The 21,762-nt window shown below is 42.5% G+C and overlaps 1 protein-coding gene across 1 annotated transcript in view; it reads right to left on the bottom strand.

Annotated features, from left to right (window-relative positions):
• The window catches only part of MED13 (mediator complex subunit 13), a 432,233-nt gene that overhangs the window by 200,798 nt on the left and 209,673 nt on the right, over positions 1–21,762 (bottom strand). Inside the window, exons 13-14 of the mRNA XM_033922821.1 lie at positions 15,158–15,245; positions 13–227 (exon numbers count right to left, since the gene is read on the bottom strand). Of these exons, the coding sequence (XP_033778712.1) occupies positions 13–227; positions 15,158–15,245 (303 nt within the window). The remainder of the gene's footprint in view (positions 1–12; positions 228–15,157; positions 15,246–21,762) is intronic.

Raw genomic sequence — 21,762 nt, 5'->3', positions numbered from 1 at the left:
ATATTTATTTACCTTTATTTCAGAAGGTTTTGGACTGCAGAATCCCTCATCCACCTCAATTTTAAACTGAGCACCTATACTGAAATTATTTCCTTCTAGTAACGTTCCTCCAGGCATGCTGTCCAAGATGCCATACTCCTTGTTGTTCATATTCATAGGAGAGAACCCCATAATGTGCTGCTCCAGTGATGGAGGGGTTGGATACATCTTGTGGAGATCTGCAGTACCTATTTAAAATTTAAGAGCCATCCCAAATAAATGATACCTCATTGAAGTGCATTTGCAATGTGTTTTCCTTTCTTTTTTTAATGCTTATTTTAATACTTGTGGGTACATTTCAGCAACAAAAAAGAAAAGAGAGTCTGTGTCAAATACGTCACTTCAGAATAAACACAAAGCACGTTCTAAAAAGCGTTTAGCCATGATTCAAGACAGTTTTAATGACAAAAGCTGATACACCTAAGAGCAAAAATTCAATGAAGAATGCTTTTCTAGCAAAATGAACAGTATAAAATAGAAAAACTTGGTTTGTGCCACCACAAAATGTTTAAACATTTTTCTAACAAGTTTGAACATTCTAGCTTTCTAAGAAATATTAGAATAAAAACATGCCAATACAGATTTAATACACTGTCCAAACTGATACAAAGGAAATATATTTAAAAATTTTAAACTTTCAGATAAGGGCAGTTAACATTAAACAAACAGTAAGACTTCTGGTGACATTACCACAGTAAATGATCACCTTCCTTGCAGAACTTACACCCTGAATGGAGAAACTTTAACCAGGACTACGGCAGAACGAGACTTAGGAGTAATCATCAGTGCTGACATGAAAGCAGCCACTCAAGTGGAGAAGGCTTCATCTAAAGCACGGCAGACGATAGGTTGTATCAAGAGAAGCTTCGTCAACAGGAAGCCTGAAGTCATGATGCCATTATACAGAGCCATGGTGAGACCTCATCTGGAATACTGTGTGCAATTTTGGAGGCCACATTACCGTAAAGATGTGCTCAGAGTTGAATCGGTTCAGCGGATGGCCACCAGGATGGTCTCGGGGCTAAAGGGTCTCCCGTACGAAGAAAGACTGAGCAAATTCCAGCTCTACACTCTCAAAGAGCGTAGGGAGAGGGGAGACATGATTGAGACATTTAAGTACATCAAGTGACGGGTCGAGGTGGAAGATGATATCTTTCTTCTGAAGGGACCCTCGACCACAAGGGGTCATCTGCTCAAGCTCAGGGGAGGGAAGTTTTGTGGAGACGCCAGGAAGTACTTCTTCACGGAGAGAGTGATTGAGCATTGGAACAAGCTTCCAGTGCAGGTGATCGAAGCACGCAGCATCTCAGATTTCAAGAATAAATGGGATACCTATGTGGGATCCCTACGAGGGTCATGCCAAGGGATAGGGTCACTAGGGTATAGACTTGAAAGAACGGGTCAGTAGAGTGGCAGTATAATTACAATTATACTTAAGGGGGTCATTAGACTTAATAGGGAGGGTCAATAGTGTGGGCAGACTTGATGGGCTGTAGCCCTTATCTGCCGTCATCTTTTTATGTTTCTATGTTTCTACCTGTGCTGAGAGGAACCCTAATTAAGATAACCTCTAGTGGAAAGATCATAGTAGACTTAATTTTAATTTCTGGTGGAATTCGTTGTGTCATCTATATAAAATGGAAAGATCACTGGCGGTACAGAATGGAAAGTATAAAAGTTTTATAAAAATGGGAGCTATTAACATCTTTTTGTCATGATTAAATGCCATTTTTCTATTAATTATACACCACTTAGTGTTGAAAGAGGGGAAGGGTTTAATAGGAGGGTTTATGATCTTATAATGAATAATAGGCTTAGAGGGAGGGTGGCATTTATATTTATAAGATACAATGATAAGATGTTCAAGTGGTCTAATCGATAGTGTTTATTATGAATTTTGTACACTTGATGAAAGTTTAAAAATGAATAAAGAATTAAAAAAAAAAAAAAAAAAAGATAATCTCTAGTACACCGAGGGTCTTCAAATGAGTTTGGGTAGTTTTCAAGCACATAACAGAGTAGGGGGATGAAGGGGGAGAGTCAGTCACCGAATCGGGAGGCTGATTTTTTTTTGTTTTTGAATTGATTCGAACTGAGTCACCCGAAATAAATTGGTGAATTGATTCGAATCGTGAATCGGGCAGCACTAGCACAGGCTGCCTGTAGCAAACGTTATATCTTCAAGGGCCTGATACTAGCATTCAAATCCTTGCACAACATGGCGCCAGGCTATGTGATAGCTAAAGTTCCTCTGTTTGCGCCAAACTGGTCCCTCCGCTCCCAAGATGAAATACGCCTCAAAATGCCCCCTGGTCATGCCCTTCAACTACAAACTGCCAAACAACGATCCTACTCCCAATTCATACTGAGCCACTGGAATCGACTGCCATCACAGATCAGATCTCTTGAAGGTCTCCTCAACTTCAGAAAAGCAATAAAAACATACCTCTTCATGTGACCCCCCTTGCCCATGATCCTTGGACTACAAAGAATTGTATATTGGTAACTGAACCTGTCTGTGTCATGCAAGGATAACTACACCTAATAAGTGCCAACTAGGATGAAAACTTGCATTGTAATCTTGTACCGATATTATTACATTACACATTAGTGATTTTTATTCCGCCATTACCTTGCGGTTCAATATGGATTACAGAAGAGGATTTCTGGACATGTCCAGAGGTGTTACAGGTTGCTTCAGAGGATTGACATGTTTCATATGGTGTTAGTTATGTATGTTTAATCTGTAACCCATTCTGCGCTCTTTGGGGACAATGGGATAGCAAATGAATTAAATATATAAATAATTCATCATCATATTTACAATATTTTCTCTTTTTTGCACACCCGCTACTTGTTTGTGGTGAATGCTCTTCATTTTGTGCTGTCGTATGCTTATTAAAATTCAATAATAATTTGTCCATTTTTAGGGTTCTGAAACAACAAATTTTAAAAATTATTTTGATCAGAACTTGACACTTACCCAAAAATCGCTTATTCAATGATAATATGAGTAAAATACTTACGTTAGTATTATTATTTTACCAGTAAAGTTTGATAGATACGAGTATAACAGCTGATTTTGCTCCAACAATCCACTGATTACTTACATTCAAATAGATGTCACTAGCCATGTGCAAAGCCACTAGGCATGCGCACTAGTCATTAGTGCTGCCCGATTCACGATTCGAATCGATTTACCCCTACAAAAAATCATCCTCCCGATTCGTTGACTGACCCTCCCCAATCGCCCTCTAAAAAAGGAGTGGCAATGCTGCCTTTTGCTGGTCTGCCGCTCCTGCTTTAGAGGGCGAGTGGGGAGGGTCAGTCGGGAAGTGGCTTACCCGCTGGCCTCCTGCTGCTGTGCTGTCCTGAAACCGTTGGCACAATGCATGGCAGCGGCAAAGAAAGCAAATAGAATGTTGGGCATGATAAAGAAGAGAATCACTAATATATCAGAGAGGGTCATAATGCCACTGTATAGAGCAATGGTCAGACCACACTTGGAATACTGCGTCCAACACTGGTCTCCCTAAAGAAGGATATAAAATTGCTGGAGAGGGTGCAGAGGCGAGCAACGAAGCTAGTTAAAGGTATGGAAAACTTGAACTACAAAGAACGACTTAAAAAACTGGGACTGTTCTCCCTTGAGAAAAGGAGACTGCGAGGGGATCTGATTGAGACTTTTAAGATAATAAAAGGAATCGTCAAGACAGAGCAGGATAAAAAGTTATTTACGATGTCAAATGTAACCAGGACAAGAGGTCATGGACTGAAGCTCAGGGGGGACAAGCCCAGGACAAACGCCAGGAAGTTCTGCTTCACACAGCGAGTGGTGGACACCTGGAACGCTCTCCCGGTAGAGGTTGCTGCGGAACCCACAGTTCTTGGTTTTAAGGGCAAGTTAAGATGCACATCTCCTCAAAAGATGCATAGAAGGATATGGGTGACTAACCTTTTTTTGTTCGCCAGGTTACAATAGGCTGGGCCTCCGCGTGAGCGGATCGCCGGACTTGATGGACCAAGGGTCTGATCCGGAGATGGAAGTTCTTATGTAAACAACAAAAGGTAGAAAAACTAATTATATTTTCCATTTTATGATTACAATATGTCAGATTTGAAACATGTATCCTGCCAGAGCTGGTGTTAGACCGCAAATGTGAGCTAGGATTTAAGAAAGAGATAGGAAAAGTCTTTTTTGTTTGTTTATTTTGTTTACACCACAGCGCCAGTGTGGTTAGGAGAAGGCAAAGGGGGTGAAGAGGCTATAAAATAAATCCACCAGGATGTTTGAAAAAAACACCCAATTGGGCAGGAAAATCGAATCGAAAAACCAATTCAATAAGCTGAATCGAATCGAAATTTTTTTCCTGAATCGGGCAGCACTACTAGTCATATGCATAAATCTCCCCCACGGTGATTATATTCACACAATAAAAGAAAAACAGTTTTACCGGACATAATCATCAAAACAGTAACTAATGAATAACCTGAAGATTCAATTGTATTTTTTTTTATTATTATTATTTTCAAAATTATACATTACGAAAAGTATAAGATTAGAATTTCCAATACAAAAGAAAAAAAAAAAGGGAAATAAACTACATCTGTAGTAAAAATAACCAACATTTTCCATCAAGCCCACATTAAGAAAGATTACTATTTTAAATTAAAGAAAATTACATTCATAATTAAGAGATTTATAGTAATATGATCCAAGTAAATTATATTCCAAGAAATCAAAGTTCTCAATTTATACTGGTATTCTTAATTAACTCCTAAGACAGTAATTATTAATTTCAATTTATGAAGATTTATGGGTTTCTTGAATTAGTAAAAACTGCTCTAATTGTAGAGGATCCCAAAAAATATTATCTTTGTCTTGATATCTTAGTAAACATTTGCACGGGAATTTCAAATAGAAGGATGCCTCAATTGCCAAGATTCAAGGTTTTAATGTCAGAAATGCCTTTTAAGCTGTGTTGTCTTGGCAACGTCTGGAAAAACTAGAACATTGTCCCCACAGAACTTTTTATTTTAATTGTTGTACTTTTATTTCTATATACTTTTTCATTTTTTAAGGTTGAAAAAGATGTCTAAAATAAGAATAATCTGCTGCTCCCCTGTACGTCAGTCACAGCTACCAAGGAAGCCGCGGCTCACAGTTTGGGAACCGCTGATCTAGAGAACCATTCTTAAGCAAATGACAAATGAGAGTATGCTTCCATTCTTTTGGAAAACAACCTAATCTGAGACTAGTATTGATAAAATGTAGAGTAAAATGCCAAATGAGTTAATTTAAGCTAATTTGAGGGGAATGGGTCTAAAGAATGCATTGTAGTACTAGCTAATGAAATAAGCTTTGGCAATGAAGTAGTAGTTAAAGTGAAGCAAGCCCAGGACGTTATTCCCAGATTTGTCCTAGTTGTTATCGCCAATAAATCGCACAAGAAAAGAAATCAATGAATCTCAAGGAGACTCTACCAAGGAGTCTTAATTGAAAATCTAATTCAGGATGGTGAGAAGAGACTTTATGTTCAAATGCTCTTGCTAGATCTTCTACTGCAGGCATATTTATCAGGTCTTGTGAGTGGGGAGCACTTGCAGCTGGAAATAAAGAGTGGATGCATTGAGTTCTGAATTCCAGAAATAGATAAGCACCGCTAGAAGTGGTGGTTTACCTACATGAGTATGTGGTGCAAGAACAGATCCTGTGTGCAGTCAGGAAGCGGGCCAAGTGGAGTGGCTCTAGTATGTGCTCCAGCGTTTCAACTTGAATCAGCACAGTGAGGGGAAGGGAGTTCAGTCGTCCCCCTCACTGCACCGAGACTTCCATCTTTTTCTTCGGCAGGAAACCCTACCCCCTTCTTCCCCAGAGCCAACCTAGCTTCTCTACAGCACAGTGAGGGGAAGGGAGATACAGTCATCCCCCTCACTGCACTGAGACTTCCATATTTTTTCAAAGCTTTTTCTTCGGTGGGAAGCCCCGCCCCCTTCTTCCCCAGAGCAGCCTAGCTTCTCTATGCCGGAACTCCTCCACAAAAACCCCAAACAACCAAACACACCGAGCCCTATCACTGCTATCACACTTATACTCCCCATAATGGCTTTCCACATCCCTGTTACTACAGCCCTGGGCCACCATGGAGAACTGGCAAACCACTATCACATGAGACAAACAGCTGCCAAAACTCCCAACCTCATAAAAATTCTGACAAACACAAAAGATCATGAAAGTTGCAGTATCTGAATTCAAAAGGGACCTATTTAACTGGATAACAACCACTCTCATAAGTGGGACATTCTATGAGGAAGTGGGACCCAGCCTGATCACACCCATCCATAAAGACCAGAAGAACTCAATCGCACTGATGTCCAATTACACTGCACAACAAAGTTTTTGCTTCCTGAACACTGCTGGGTGTTTCTTATAGAATTTTGGGTGCTGATCATGAATATTACATCAAAAATTACCCATCACGTACCATTTCAGAGAAATCTTCAATTTTGTCGTGATTTTTTCTTATATTTGGATGCAAACAATTTTTTCTCCATAAGTGTCTTATCAACAACGGTTTGTGCCGCCTGGGTATGTCCATGCATAAAATCTAGCCAGGTTGGAAGCTGTTTTATGGAAGATGACATCCTGGGCATGTCTGGGCAGGTCTGAACGAGCTTGCGCTGTCTCACCATGCTATAATGGTGGCTTCCATACACCGATCCTGCTCATTTGGTTAATATAGATAGTCCGTGTGTGTATATAGTATCAGTATAGTAAAGTATAGTAGTATAGTAGCTGTAGCAATATAACAGTAAGTAAGCTTGATGCTATAGACGTTTTGGTGTCGGGCAATATGTCTCGTCGGTGTTCGTAACAGCCGCGACACATTCTGCTATATCTGTGGGGAATATACACTTACGCTCCAGAGACGTTCGATGACTGCCCTTGTAAAGAAAGCCTATCATCTGTATTTTGGCTGCAAATAGGTGATCAAGACAAGCAATGGGCGCCTCACATTTGCTGTGCGACATGTGCTGTTAGTCTGAGAGCCTGGCTCAGAGGTACTCGAAAGACGATGCCATTTGCTGTTCCGATGATATGGCGAGAACAGAAAGACCATGTGACGGACTGTTATTTCTGTTTGACTAATGTGTCTGGTTTCTCTGCCAAAAACAAGAAGTCAATTGAATATCCTAATCTGCCTTCAGCAATGAGACCCATGCCACATGATGACAGTCTTCCAGTTCCGAAACCACCAGAGGATTGGACCTTAGACGAACCAGATGAAGAAACTGCAGTGCAGGGTTCTAACAGTGACATTGACCCGATTTTGAACCATCCTCATCAGGCGATCCACATCTGATAACACAGTCCGAATTGAACGATTTGGTCAGAGATTTGGGTCTGTCAAAAGCAAAAGCTGAGCTGCTAGGTTCGAGACTTCAGGAATGGTGTTTGCTATCACCAGGTACGAAAATTTCTGTGTTTCGAGACCGGCATCATGATATAACCAAATTTTTTGCACAAGTCGACAGTCTCTGTTTCTGTTGTGACATGAAGGATTGTTCTCGGTCTTTGGTTGTGATCACAACCCGGAAGAGTGGCGTCTTTTCATTGATTCGTCAATGTTAAGCCTGAAAGCTGTTCTGTTGCACAATGGCAACGTTTATCCTTCAGTACCTGTTGGCTATGCAGCACATATGAAAGAAACATATGAGAATATGGAAATGTTCTAAAGTATGTCCAGTATACCAGGTATAACTGGAATATCTGTGGAGACCTCAAAGTCGTTGCTCTGTTACTAGGACTGCAGCTTGGCTATACAAAGTACTGCTGTTTCATCTGTGAATGGGACAGCCGAGACAGAGAGTCGCACTATTCTAGAAAGAACTGGCCACTCCGTAAAAAGTTAGTTCCAGGACAGAAAAATGTAGCACATGAATCGCTTGTTGACCCGACAAAGATATTTTTGCCTCCTCTTCACATTAAACTGGGACTCATGAAGAATTTTGTGAAAGCAATGAACAAGGAAGGGGAAGGTTTTCGTTATTTAAGACAGATGTTCCCAAGAATAACTGATGCCAAGATCAAAGAGGGTATTTTTGATGGCCCCCAGATCAGACATGTTATGAGTGACAAGCGATTTGAAGATCTGTTAGTTGGGCCGGAAAAAATTGGCTGGAAAGCCTTGAAAGACGTTGTTGACAATTTTCTGGGCAATTACAGAGCCCCAAACTACATTCAGCTGGTAGACAAACTTCTCAAAGCATACAAGAGAATGAAGTGCAATATGTCACTCAAGATTCATTTCCTCCATTCACACTTGGACTTCTTCCCCGCAAATCTCGGTGCTGTGAGTGACGAGCACGGTGAAAGGTTTCATCAAGACATAGCTACGATGGAGAAACGATACAGGGGCAATTGGAATCCGTCAATGCTTGCCGACTATTGTTGGATGCTACAACGTGATGCACCAGACACTGAATATAAAAGAAACTCGGGAGCAAAACACTTTTAATTCTGTTTCATTTAGTCGCTAACCTGACCAACGAAACTATAAAACACATCTCCCATATCATGACTGAAATTGAACAATGAACTATCAACTTTAAATTGAAATTAAACAAAAATTTTCTTGGCAAGCCCAAAGGACAAAATCACCACAACATCTATACACCTAAATGGTCACAATCACCCAATATCAAAAACTCTAAAAATATTAGGAGTCACCTTAGACACCCACTTGACCTTAATCGAACACATGAACTTGGTGACAAAAAAGTGTTTCTTTACACTTTGGAAATTAAAAACCATAAAAAAATATTTTGACCCTCTTTCTTTCAGACTACTGGTACAGTCAATGATTCTATCCACCCTAGACTACTGCAACATCATTTATGTGGGTATACCCAAAAAAACAGTGAGAAAATTAAGAACAGTGCAAAATACGGCCGTCCGCTTAATATTCGGTCTAAAGAAAAGCGAACACATTAGTCCCTACTATAAACTGCTACACTGGTTGCCAGTGGAGGCACGAATATTATTCAAATTTTCTTGCTTTTGCTATAAACTGATGTGGGGAATGGCCCCCACCTATCTCCTACCACACTTCGAACTATACATCCCCATGAAGACAACCAGAAATCGCAAACTCTTTACCTATCCAAAGATCACTGATTGCAAATACAGATCCTTTATGGACAGAACCTTTAAGTTTCAAGCTAGCAAACAGCAAATCTGGTTGGGCGGTTTCATCAACGAAGCCAGGTTGACCTACGGCGCTTTTCGGAAAGAAATTAAGACAGCTCTGTTCGATAGATTTATCTCCTAGACAGATATCCCCCTCCTTTTTTAAAAAAACTATTATCCAACGTGTTGATATTGCATATTCTCACAAATTGTACTCTGTTTTTTCACTGACTCTTCAGTGACATTTTCGCCTATTGTATTCTAAATTCACTAGCTGTCCAGCCCTCTTCACTGTAACATGCTAATATTATGTTTCTCACTAACTGTACTCTGTAATCACTGTAATTCGCTGATTGTACAGCTCTTTTCACTGTAAACCGCTTAGAAGTTGCAAGATTGTGGCGGTATAGAAAAATAAATTTATTATTATTATTAAAACCACCAAAAGCAAACGCCATCACAGCAGCCTTAATAAATACCAGATCTGTAAACGGCAAAGACCTCATCCAATTAGATGCTATAACAGACAACAAATGGAACCTCCTATTAGTGACTAAAACATGGCTGAAGGACAATGATGGGTTCACCCTAGGTGCTCTATGCCCTCAGGGCTACCAAGCACTGGCATGTTCCTGCCCCAATAAAAAAGGGGGTGGGGTGGCAGCTATCTCAAAATCCAAGTTGAACACACGACATATAAACTCTATCTCACTAGAAGGCCTGGATGGCCTCATTCTCTCAATTTGCCAGGACAGTAAAACCATATTCATATTAATGGACAGAACTTTTAAGGAGGAGTGTGTGGCGCAGTGGTTGAAGCTACAGCCTCAGCACCCTGGGGTTGTGGGTTCAAATCCCGTGCTTCTCCTTGTGATCCTGGGCAAGTCACTTAATCCTCCATAGCCCCAGGTACGTTAGATAGATTGTGAGCCCACTGGGACAGATAGGGAAAATGCTTGAGTACCTGATTGTAAAACCGCTTAGATAACCTTGATAGGCGGTATATAAAATCCTAATAAAACTTGAAACTAATCTACAGAGCCTCCCTCCTCCTCAATGTCGGTGCTTGATGAACCACTAACTGTGATAAGCAAACTTTCAATCAACTACAAACAAATTATCATCCTTAGAGACTAACTTTGCAGAATACCCAGAATCACCGGTGCACCGGTGTCTGACCTCGGTTTCATCCAACAAGTCCACTCCCCCACTCACTCCACCGGGAACACTCTAGACCTGATCTTCATCTCAAAATGCCTGCTACTCGACAACAAACCAACGCCGCTGACTAACTTTCAGGTCTCCTGGACTGACCACCACATATTCTCATTCAACATACACACTAAAACCAAAGGGCCTGCAAAAAATACTGCATCACACAAAACAACCACATTTGACCCAAAGTCGGTCAACCTTCACGATTTATCCATTGGCATCTCCTCACCTGACCTAAACACAGGCTAGAGGAAAAGGCACAGGTGTGGCACTGTGGCATAAAGTCACTCTACGAAAAATTAGCTAAAGGCAAAGAAGTCATAACTAACAAGATCTTTCTCATCACTCTGGTTCACAGAAAAACTGAGAGAACAAAAACGGAAAGTCGGGAAAGCTGAAAAAACCTGGTGCAAAACACACATCGCTGAAGATAAAGCTAACTGGAAAACCCTCTTTAAAGAATACAAACTAACGAAACTCGAAACAAAAAAGGCACACTTCACAAACCTAATATCCAAGATCCCAAGCAGATCAAAGGCCATCTTCTCACTGTCCAAAAACTTGTTTTCCTCCTCCCAAGGATCATACCATAACCAAAAAACAATCTTGGACAGTGAATCCCTCTCAAACTTCTTCCACGACAAGATATTCAAGATATGAGAAACCCTAAACTTAGAAGCTACGCAACACAACAACCCATGCAAGTTAGAAACTCTAAATGGCTTCAAACCAGTATCCACTGATGACCTTAAAGTACAATAGTCTCCCTACACTCCACAACCTCAATCTTCGACCCGTGCCCATCCACCACACTGCTAGCTACCAATGAATCATTCCCAAACTCCATTTTACCTCTAATTAACAAGTCCCTACAATCAGGTATAATACCTAAGAGCTGGAAATCTGCTGTAGTAAGACCACTCCTGAAAAAACCCACCATGGATCCGGACAATCCAAGCAGCTACAGACAGGCTCAAACCTCCCATTTGTCCCAAAAGTATTAGAAAAGCTAGTACTCACACAACTGCAAGACTTAATGGAAACAAACACCACCCTCTCCAATTTCCAATCAGGATTCAGGAAGCATCACAGCACAGAAACAGTGCTTCTAGACATCGTAGATGACAGCTGGAAAATCCTCAATGAGGGTAAAGATGCATTGCTGGTACTATTAGACCTGAGTGCCGCCTTCGATACTATTGATCACTCACTTCTCCTATCCAGACTACACTCCATCGGAATCCGTGATGTCGCCCTGGCACGATTCTCCTCCTTCTTAAAAGAAAGATTTCAGAAAGCACTACTAGGACCCTCCTCATCGGAACCAAAACCTCTCTGCTACAGAGTACCCCAGGGTGCATTGCTATCCCCACTCCTCTGAAGTTGAAACCTGTACTTGACATTACAGAAAAATATCAAATCAAAATCCACTCTTATGCAAACATACAGCTCTACCTCTCCCTAGGTCAACATCGAGACACACAAATCAAAAAACTTCATTGCTGCCTAACTAAAATAAAGAACTGGATGACTGCAAACAAACTACAGCTCAACGCATCAAAAACTGAACTTCTCTGGATACACAAGGATTCCTGCACATACCCCTGCCCATCCCTCTCCTGGGGAAATGACACCCTTACAGCCAAAGACAAAGTCCGCAGCCTGGGAGTGATTCTCGATGCAAACCTGTCACTCTCAGATCATGTATCAAAATTAGCATCTTCATGTTTCTATTACCTACGCCAGCTAAAGTGCATCTGTGCTTACTTTTCAGAGAACGATTTTGCCTATCTACTATATGCGTTTGTGTTATTCCGCTTAGATTATTGTAACACGCTACTAGTAGGCTTACCCGCAAAAACTGTCTCCAAGGCGTGCAAAACTCTGCAATCTGACTCTTGAAAAACCTGGGCTTCCGCAACCACGTCACCCCTGCACTAAGATCCATTCACTGGCTGCCTATCTGAAAATGATGCGTCTTTAAAGCACTGGGGTTCTAGCTTTCAAGACATTCCACAAGATGACACCAAGCTACATAGCATAAAAACTACAAATTTATGTCTCCAACCGATCACCGAGATCCCAAGCAGAAAAACGACTAGCCATTCCACCCGGACGCTCACTCACATCTGAAACAGCCCGGAAGCACTCTTATTCCCATTTCATACCCAGATTATGGCACATCATCCCCCCATCTGTCAGATCTTTAAACAGTCTATGGAACTTCAGGAAGGCCTTTGAAAACCTTCCTCTTTACAAACCCAGCTCCTTAGCTTACATCTGCATCCTTGACTGACCCTTATGTCGGACCACCAGACTAAAAACCCACCATACTTCAACGATGCACAAACCTACAAAGCTATTTTACCTTATGTTAGGCTATGTCCATACAAAAAATGATATAATTTAAACCATCATAGGCTATGGATTTTCAGAAAATGCTGCAATTTGAAACACCCTATGTCTATATCTCAAAATCTGTATGGTATGACTATACTGTAAAAGCTGAAATTTACACCTCTATGTACACCAAGTTTGTTTTTCCCACCAAAGTTTGTCCTGCTTATACTGTGAATGTACTCTTGTAACCTATTCTGGGCTCCTTTGGGAGGATGGGCTAAATAAATAAATAAGACAAATATTTCCAAACATCAAGCTAGAAACTGTCAGATGAAGAAGAGAAATTACAAAAAGATAAAGCGGCTCTTAAGCAAAAAATGTTAGAATTAAATGGTTCTATTTGATTAGCCTGGCCTTCACCATGAAAGGGAAAACAGAGCCATGACAGATGTACATGTGCAGGCCATACTGGAAAAGTCTGGGATCAATGGCCCAGTAGGCACTGGTTAACAGCAGGGTTCTATGAAGAAACCAATAATATTGAATTGGCAGAGAATAGAGAAAGTTGGATGCTTTCTGCTGCAGCACCATTCCAGGTATGGCAAGACTTAACAAAACTGGGACAGCATCCTTCAGAATAGCAGCTTAGTGATCTTCCTTCTGCACTTTTATTCTCCCACATGTCTAGCTATCTTCTCTGTGTCCATATACCCTACCATGTCTAGCATTACCCTCTGTGTTCATATACCACCCCATGAAGTATTCCCCTTTATGTCCCAGTTCCTATGCTCCCATCAACGCCTACCATCTCCCCTCTTTTTGTATATCTCCATGTCCAGCTTCTTCTCTCTCTTACTCCCTTATACCAATGTCTCTCTCACACTCTCTCTTTCCTCCCTCCCTCCCTCCGCTATGTTCAATATTTCATTCACTCTTCCTTCATCCCCATAGTTCATCTTTTCTTTTTTCCTTTCCTTCTCTCTCTTCCTCCCTGCAGGTCCTGCACCTCTAGCCCCTTCCCATGGGTCCAACACCTCTATCCCCGCCCTTCAGCGCCCAGGTGTGGGTCTGGCACCTCTACTTTCCCTCAAGCTCCACTCCACCCACCATATGGGACAAGAACCTGTTTCCCTTCTTCCCTCAATCTCCAGACCAGATCCAGCAACTGTCTCTCTTCCCTTCAGCTCCAGCCGGTCCAGCAGCCCAAGCAAACCCCTCCCTTCTTCGTGGGTGGTGCAGCAGCAGCCCCCCACCCCACCCCCTCGTGAGTCCAGCAGTTCCCTCCCTCCTTCCTAGATGCCAGGGCAAAAAAAAAAAAGAACAACAAATCTGCGACTCTCTTAGGTCGTCCCCTTCGTGCCTCCTAGGGCAGGCCTAAAAGCCTCTTAGAAGCTTCCTGCATGCAGCGCTGCTCCAGGAACATTCTTGCCACAGAGTCCCTCCTTCCAATATAACTGCTGACCGGGAAGGGAGGCAACTCGCAGCAGATCATTTACTGCAGGGACAAGGCCATTCACCACTCTAAGAGATCTACCTGAACCAGAAATGGTTTTCAAGAATGATGTGTGCCAAATCCACAGCATTATTAAACCAAATATAGTAGTCTATATTAACCAGGACTCTCAACCAACCGGCAAATAAATGGCCAGTGAGGGAAAAAAGTCCCCTAAAGAACCAGCAGCTCCGGTCCTAAGCCACAAACCCCCCTCCCTCCCTCAAACCCCAAAGAACTACAAGCGGCGGCAGGCCTGAGCCATGAAACCCACCTCCCTCCCAACCCGAAACACCAGCACGGCAGCATCCTGAGGCGCAAATCTTCCCTCCCTCAAGCCCTGAAGTAGCTACAAACTCCCTCCTTCCCGCCTCGAAGCACCAGTGTGGCAGTGGTCCTGAGCCGCAAAGCCCTCCTCCCTCAAGTCCCCAAGCAGCAACAAATCCCCCTCCTTCCCCGAAGTACCAGTGCAGCAGTGGCCCTGAACTGCAAGGCCCTCCTCCCTCCCTCAAGACCTGAAGTGGCAGAAGCAGGTGATGGTCCTGCGTCGCAAATTCCCTCGCTCCCTTCCTCCCCTCTTCCTTACCTGAAGCACAGCAGTCAGCAGGAGGCAGCCTCAAACAGGCTTTCCTCTGACGCATCACTTTATATAAAACTGCATTAATATGTGCTATCTGCCACCACAGCTCTTTTAATATCTATGGGCATAGCGGCAGATAGTGCATATTGATAACCAGCAGCATGTACTAAACTTTAGTGAAGAGGAACCAAAGATTCCTCCTCTCTCCTATTAAAGAGATGCTTATTAACAGAGTCAGCTTATATCAATATGAGAAAGTAATAGAAATCAAGGAACTACACACACATACAAAACAACTTACTTATGCATGATAGAGGGTCCAGATTTCCAGTTTTTGATTCTTTGCAACTGGATTTTTCATCCGAGATCAGAGTTTTTTTAGATCCAGGCTTTTTTATATTAAAAAAGAGAAAGAAAAAAAATTAACTTTAGCAAGGTTGTTTTTTGTATAGAAAAGCTACAGGACATCCAACTTCAATATATGAACTTTCACAATAAAACCACAACTGACATATCATCCAGAACTTGATACAACCTCAATGGACATTTATCATAATTTTCTATTTCTTCCCCCCCTCCCTTTCCCTATAAGCAAAGCGATCCTAAAGGCGGTCTGTACAATCAGTTGTTTCAATAAGTAAGGAAAAAAACTAAGGACATGCAGAGTCAACTGAGACCATAGAGGTGTCCAAATCTTTTAAAACATAGACCAAGTAACAGATTTTCCTTTACAGTCAACAATATAAAGATACCAGGAACTCAATATATTAATCTTTGCTACCATGAATACTTTCCAGAACAAAAATTTACTAATGTAAGAGACAGGGTTGTCTGAGACTGAAAATGCACCCTATTTGATATACCCTCTAGAGCTCCTATCCAGCCCACTCTGTCATGGCAAACAGGGAAGGCAATGGACAGGACACAATTTTGGCGCCCCAACCTCCCTTGCCACACTGCCCACACATAGCTCGCTAAGGCCCTGGCTGATATAAAGTTCACAATAGGATTGTCCACAAATAAACAAAACATGGGTTATAGTGGAAGCTGCTTCCAGAGTAGTCCTATGTAGATTAGCATCTGGGCCCAAAAATCTAATTGGTGCTTATGTCCAAAACAAATAGCCCAGATACATTGAGTTTTCCACATTTTCTAGAATCATGAATGCTCATTAGGTAGACTTTCCTAGATACAATGTACAATCTCCTGCTCCTGAAAACAAATATTACATGAAAGCTTGTGGTGATGCTTGAAGGTATTAGATTATATCCACTGAGATGTATTCAAGGTCCTTGAGCCCATCTGGTGGACAATTTCTGAAAATCTTAAGAGGGAAGATCCTGTGAATGGGCAGACTAGATAGGCCATTTGGCCCTTATCTGCCGTCATATTTCTATGTTTCTTTAGAAATATTCTGTATAATATACAAATCCATGCTCCTTTAGGATTGTTCTCTTTTTTTTTTTTTTAACAATAACAGTTTCCTCTATTTTCTCTTTAATATCCAAAGTCAAAGCTGTACCATCTAAAGTTTTTACATAATGGGAAATCTGTTTCTGGAATTAAACCCTGTTCCCTAAAATAAATAATGAGCTCATACAGGGGACCGGGGGGTTGACTTTGCACAGGCTGGGGATATGGTCTGCTTTTTGGGGGGAGGCTTCATTGAAACTGGAGGGGTGGCGGCTGGGATGCCCTATGGTACTCTTAGGGGGATTGTCCATGCTGTATTTTCCCTTGACTAGACTTCTCTGGAGTTCACGTTGACCTAATGGAATGTAGGGGGGGATACATTCCCCCATAAAACATTATAAAATTTTACATTTGAATCATTCTAAAACATCTATAGCCTTTTTACAAGAGACCCGGTTATCATCTGCAGAACATGCCAAGCTCTGTACCTGGTGGGTAAGTGCTCATTTAGAGGCGCCCGCTGTTGGTGGGAAGGAGGGCGTGATTGTCTTGATTTGCAAAGGTCTCCAACTGCAAACCCATAGAGTGATCCAAGACCCTAGAGGCCATTTTGTTGTGGCGTCCGTTTCACTCAATAATTGGCCTTTATTGTTGTGCAATGTAAATGCCTCAAACAATCCTTTGGGGGCTCCGCAACCAACTTTTGAAATTTGGTGACATTCCGCTGCTTCTGGGTAGGGACTTTAATGAAGTCCCCGATCCCCAGCTAGACCGTTTTATGTCTACTGGAAGAGAAACTACCAAGACTTGTTACGGAGGTCCGGACCTTGGAATCTGCCTTGGGGTTGCTTGATGTTTGGAGGGAGTTACACCTTCTGGAACGGAATTACTCTCACTTATCTCGGGTCCATGGTACACTTTCCCACATAGATTTAGTTCTTATTTCGTGTGCACTGCTCCCCCGGGTGCAAGGGGTGGAGAAGGGACCCATTGACATTTCTGACCACGCTTGGGTAGGTTTTCATTGGACATGGGGGGATTCTCGGAGCAGTTGGAGGGGGTGGCGGTTTCCATGCTCTCTCTATCAAGATGTTTGGTTTCAGGAGTTTTTGATGCAGCAGTGGAAAGATTTTCAACACACCAATCAGCAGCATCGAGAAGATCCCATTCTTTACTGGGAAATGGCAAACGCTATGTTGCGGGGAGTGATAATTGCCTATGTGGCCCGGGAGACCAAGTTAAGACACCAAACTTGGCTTGGAACATCGAACGACTATGTTGAGACGTCAATATGGTCATCGGCCATCTTTCCTGCTTCGAACGCAGCTATTGGAGGTCCAACAGGAATTGAACGAGTTATTGCACCAGGGGGCCATGAGGACGCGGGCACATTTTAAGTTTCAGTTGTTTCGCTTTGCCAATAAAAGTAGCCGGTTGTTGGCGCGTTTGGTAAATGCACATAGGGAGCGAGAGGACATTACAACTCTTTGCGACTCACAGGGTGTTCTGCATCACAGACCTGTGGAGATTTGTGAGATATTGTGGATGTTTTTCGCAGATCTAGGTGCAGAGGTTCTGGATGGGTAGGTGTATCCTGACAGTGTGTATTTGTCTCCTAGGGATTCTGGAGCTTTGGAACTCCCCTTTACTGCTGCTGAGGTGGAGTGAGCGATAAGGGCTAGTGCCCTGGGTAAAGCGCCAGGCACAGATTGGCATAGGAGTGAGTTTTATAAACTGCTGGTGGAAGAGATCGAACCAGTTTTGGCAGATGTTTACAATATTAGTATAACCAAGGGCTTTCTTCCCCGGTATTTGAACTTAGTGCAAATTATTGTTCTCTTAAAGCCTGGCAAGGATCCTCATTTACCAGAATCGTATTGACCAATCTCTCTGTTGAACTATGAGGCTAAGCTTATGGCTAAAATTTTGGCTACTCGTTTTGGCGCAGGTGTTACCTTCAGTGGTCTTGGAGCCTCAAGTGGGATTTGTACGGGACCGACCAGTTGCTAAAAATATCCAGAGAATTTTGTTGGTGTTAGAAAGGGCACATGTGGAGGGTAGCCCTTCCTTGCTTATCAGTTTTGATGCTGAGCCTTTGACAGGGTGAGGTGGGGCTACCTCTTCTTGTTGCTTCGGAAGTATGGGTTGGGTCCCTTTTTAAACGTGATTTGAGCATTGTATAGTGACCCAGCCAAGCAGATACAGGTCAATGGGGAACTCTCGAGCTCTTTTAGGATCCGTGGTACTCGGCAGCGGTGTCCTCTGTCCCCGCTCTTGTTTGTGCTTTCTCTGGATCCTCTACTTCACGAAATCCAATTAAATACTGATATTCAAGGGTTAGCCCTGGGTGCGTCTCACTTTAAACTTGCGGCATTTGCTGATGATCTCCTGGTGTTTCTGACTGACCCCCAGCATCATTGCCCCCATTGCAGGAGAGTATATATGAGTATGGAGATTTTTCTGGAAGTTTGCTTCTTCGGAAGATCTTCAGGGGCATTGGAGGGGCGACTTTCCCTTACATTGGGCTAGGTCTTCTTTTCAGTACCTGGGGATCAGGCTGACTATGGATCTTACTCAAATGTACCGCATTAATATCGATAAACTCCTAGTGGATACTAAACAGCTGTTGATTAAATGGCAAGATCTTCCGCTTTCTTTGTTAGGTAGGATCCACCTATTTCTAATGGTCTTATTCCTGAAGTGGCTGTATGTTCTTCAGACTCTCCCCCTGTCTTTGTTGCAGAGGGATGTCAAGGCCAAGTATTCACTGTTTTCATGGTTTGGGAGACCTAAATTGTCTTTGTTAGTTGAGCCTAACACCGGGGGTGGCTTTGGGGTGCCTGACATCCAGGCGTATTATCAGTCCTACTTGTTACGCCATGTTGGCGATTACGTGTTGGGCACCTCTTTTTATACTGATCTTTCCTGGGAGCGGGACTATTTTTATTCTCTTGATCTTCTTTAGCTCCTCCATGCCCCCCCCTGTTACCATGCCCATGCCGGCGTAGTGTTCTTTTTAGGCTTTTATGAGTGGCGTGGAAGCGGATTCTCCGGTTGTGGAATCAGGACTCTCAGGTCAGTGTGCTCCTGCCCTTGGTAGGGAATCTAGCTTTTTCTCCAGGGGTTGGCCCTTCAGTTTTCGGTGGCTGCCATGCTTGGGGAGTTGAGCAATTACAGCATATTCTGCAGAATGATGGGGGGGGCCCTTATTTTCAGTGATGATATGGTGCTGCGCGGAGTCCCTGGGCTTGGTTTTCCTTTTGCCCTATGTCAACTGAGGCATTATGTGGGCTCTCTTCCGAGGGGGTTCCTTGAGTGGAGATTTTGGGATCTGCTTCTGTGCTTTTTTGGAAGCAGATCCGGACACTAGGGTCTCAATCTCTTACTTTCATAAACAGATTATGGATCTCCGCCTGCCCAGGGTTTTCCCCGGCGTTCGGGAGGCCTGGCAGCACAACTTGGGGAGGAACTTTGGGGGGGAGTTTTTTGCTTTGGGTGTTGAAACGCACTGTAGTCCTGGTATATAATCCTGAATTATGGGAATGTCACTATCACACAGTCCTGAGGGCTTATGTGTCTCAAAGTCAGGCTTATTATCTGGGTTGTGTTGATACTCAATTATGTTGAGGTGAATTCTTATTTTCATGGTCTCTGGAATTGCAAGGGGATCCAGGCTTTTTGGAAAGCACTGGCTTCCTTTTTTCAAGTGCCAGTACCTGTTTCAGCACTTTCTATGTTATTTGCTCACTTCTCTTTGCTCTCTGTGTACACTTCGTCAGAAAAACTATTTCTTAGTAAATGTTTCATTTTAGGGGAAAAATGTATCTTAAATTGTTGACTTTTTTCCGAGCCACCCTCTTTTGGAGAAATAGATTACATGAGCTCATAGGCTGGGAAGCTCATTTGGCATATTCCTCTCGATGCCAAAGCAGAGACTTTGTTAACACCTGGACTCCATATTTGACTACTTTATCTCCAGAGAGTCACAGCCGTATATTGAATCGACTCCAATTGTATTCTGCCATACCTGTTTGATATCTGAACTCACTGTGCATTGTTTTTCTTTCTGTTTGGGGGGGAAGGGGGGGTCGTGAGGGGGGGTCTTTCTGTTGGGGAGGGGAGGTTTGCTGCTTGATAGAAGCCATGGAGGATATAAGCGTTCAGTCCTCCATGTTGGATTGATTCTATTGTAAATATTGTATTGTGCTTTTGTCTTTTTTGAAGTTGTATCTGTTTAATAAAAAAGATTTACACACACACACAAAAAAGATAGACAAGCCTCTGTCCTCTCTAAGATGCATCATCTTCTGCAAACTAACTTGGACTGCTTTACTTTTCCAGAAAAATCTCTAACAACCAAATGGAGGTGTTTTCCCTGGATTTATTTATATGGAGCACAGATTTGGGTCCAATCCTGAGATGCACACACAACTTAACTGGCAAACAAACTATTAATGAGCAATAACTGACTGCCAACAGCCAATTGACTAGCACATCAATTAAGAATTGCATGCACATCAGGCTATGTGCTATTTTATAACACTTGGGGATAGATGCACTAAAGTCAGCGATTGTCACTAAATCTGTTTTCACAGTTTTAGCAACGATCACTTTTACTGACCCGATGCACAAAATGGCTCACTACATGTTTTCCCCTCGATCACCTATTTTTTGATCTGGCCATACAAATTAGCCAAGCGATTGATGCACTAATATTGCTTGGCTATGCGCAAAAAAAAAAAAAAATCAACAGGAGTTTTAGCGATCAGAAAAAACTGACTGGTCTGCCTGGGTTTTTTCCAATGGCACAGATATTTTGCTTGTGTTACATATGCAAAATATATGTCCCATTAAAAAAAAAAAGAAAAAATGTCCCCTCCACCAATGACAGCTCTTTCCAATGATTCCCCTGACAAACACAGCACCGGGAATCCCCACCCCATTAATAGAAAATTGGCAGGAGGGATGCCCACTCCCTCCTGCCAACGGAACCCCCCTCCCCCAAACCATCCCCTACCCTCCTGGAAAAAAAGGCAGGAGGGATGCCCACTCCCTCCTGCCAACGGAGACCACCCCCCCTCTCTCCTCCCAAATTAAAAAAGGGAGGGATGCCCACTCCCTCCTGCCACCTGATGCTCCCCCCAAACCCCATCCCTACTCTCCACCCCCGTCCGTACCTTTGCTAAACTACTTATCAGAGGATAATTTTAGAACGACTATTGTGATGATGTTGAATCCCATCTTTTGACTACTACAATGCCTTCTATTTAGGCTTGCTGCAATGTGTTCTTAAAGCCTTGCACATCATCCAAAACGCTATGATTGATATGATTGAAGCCTACAAAATCCCGAGTGGTGTAGTAGAACAGGTACAAGTGGATCAATTTTTCACTCCGTCAAAAATTACAAAGACTAGGGGACACTCAGAGTAACAGGGAAATACTTTTAAAACCAACAACAGGAAATATTTTTTCACTCAGAAAATAGTTAAGC

The sequence above is a fragment of the Geotrypetes seraphini genome, chromosome 15 (genome assembly GCF_902459505.1).
Source record: "Geotrypetes seraphini chromosome 15, aGeoSer1.1, whole genome shotgun sequence".
Taxonomy (NCBI): Eukaryota; Metazoa; Chordata; class Amphibia; order Gymnophiona; family Dermophiidae; genus Geotrypetes; species Geotrypetes seraphini.
This window is presented reverse-complemented; position numbering and strand designations above follow the sequence as displayed.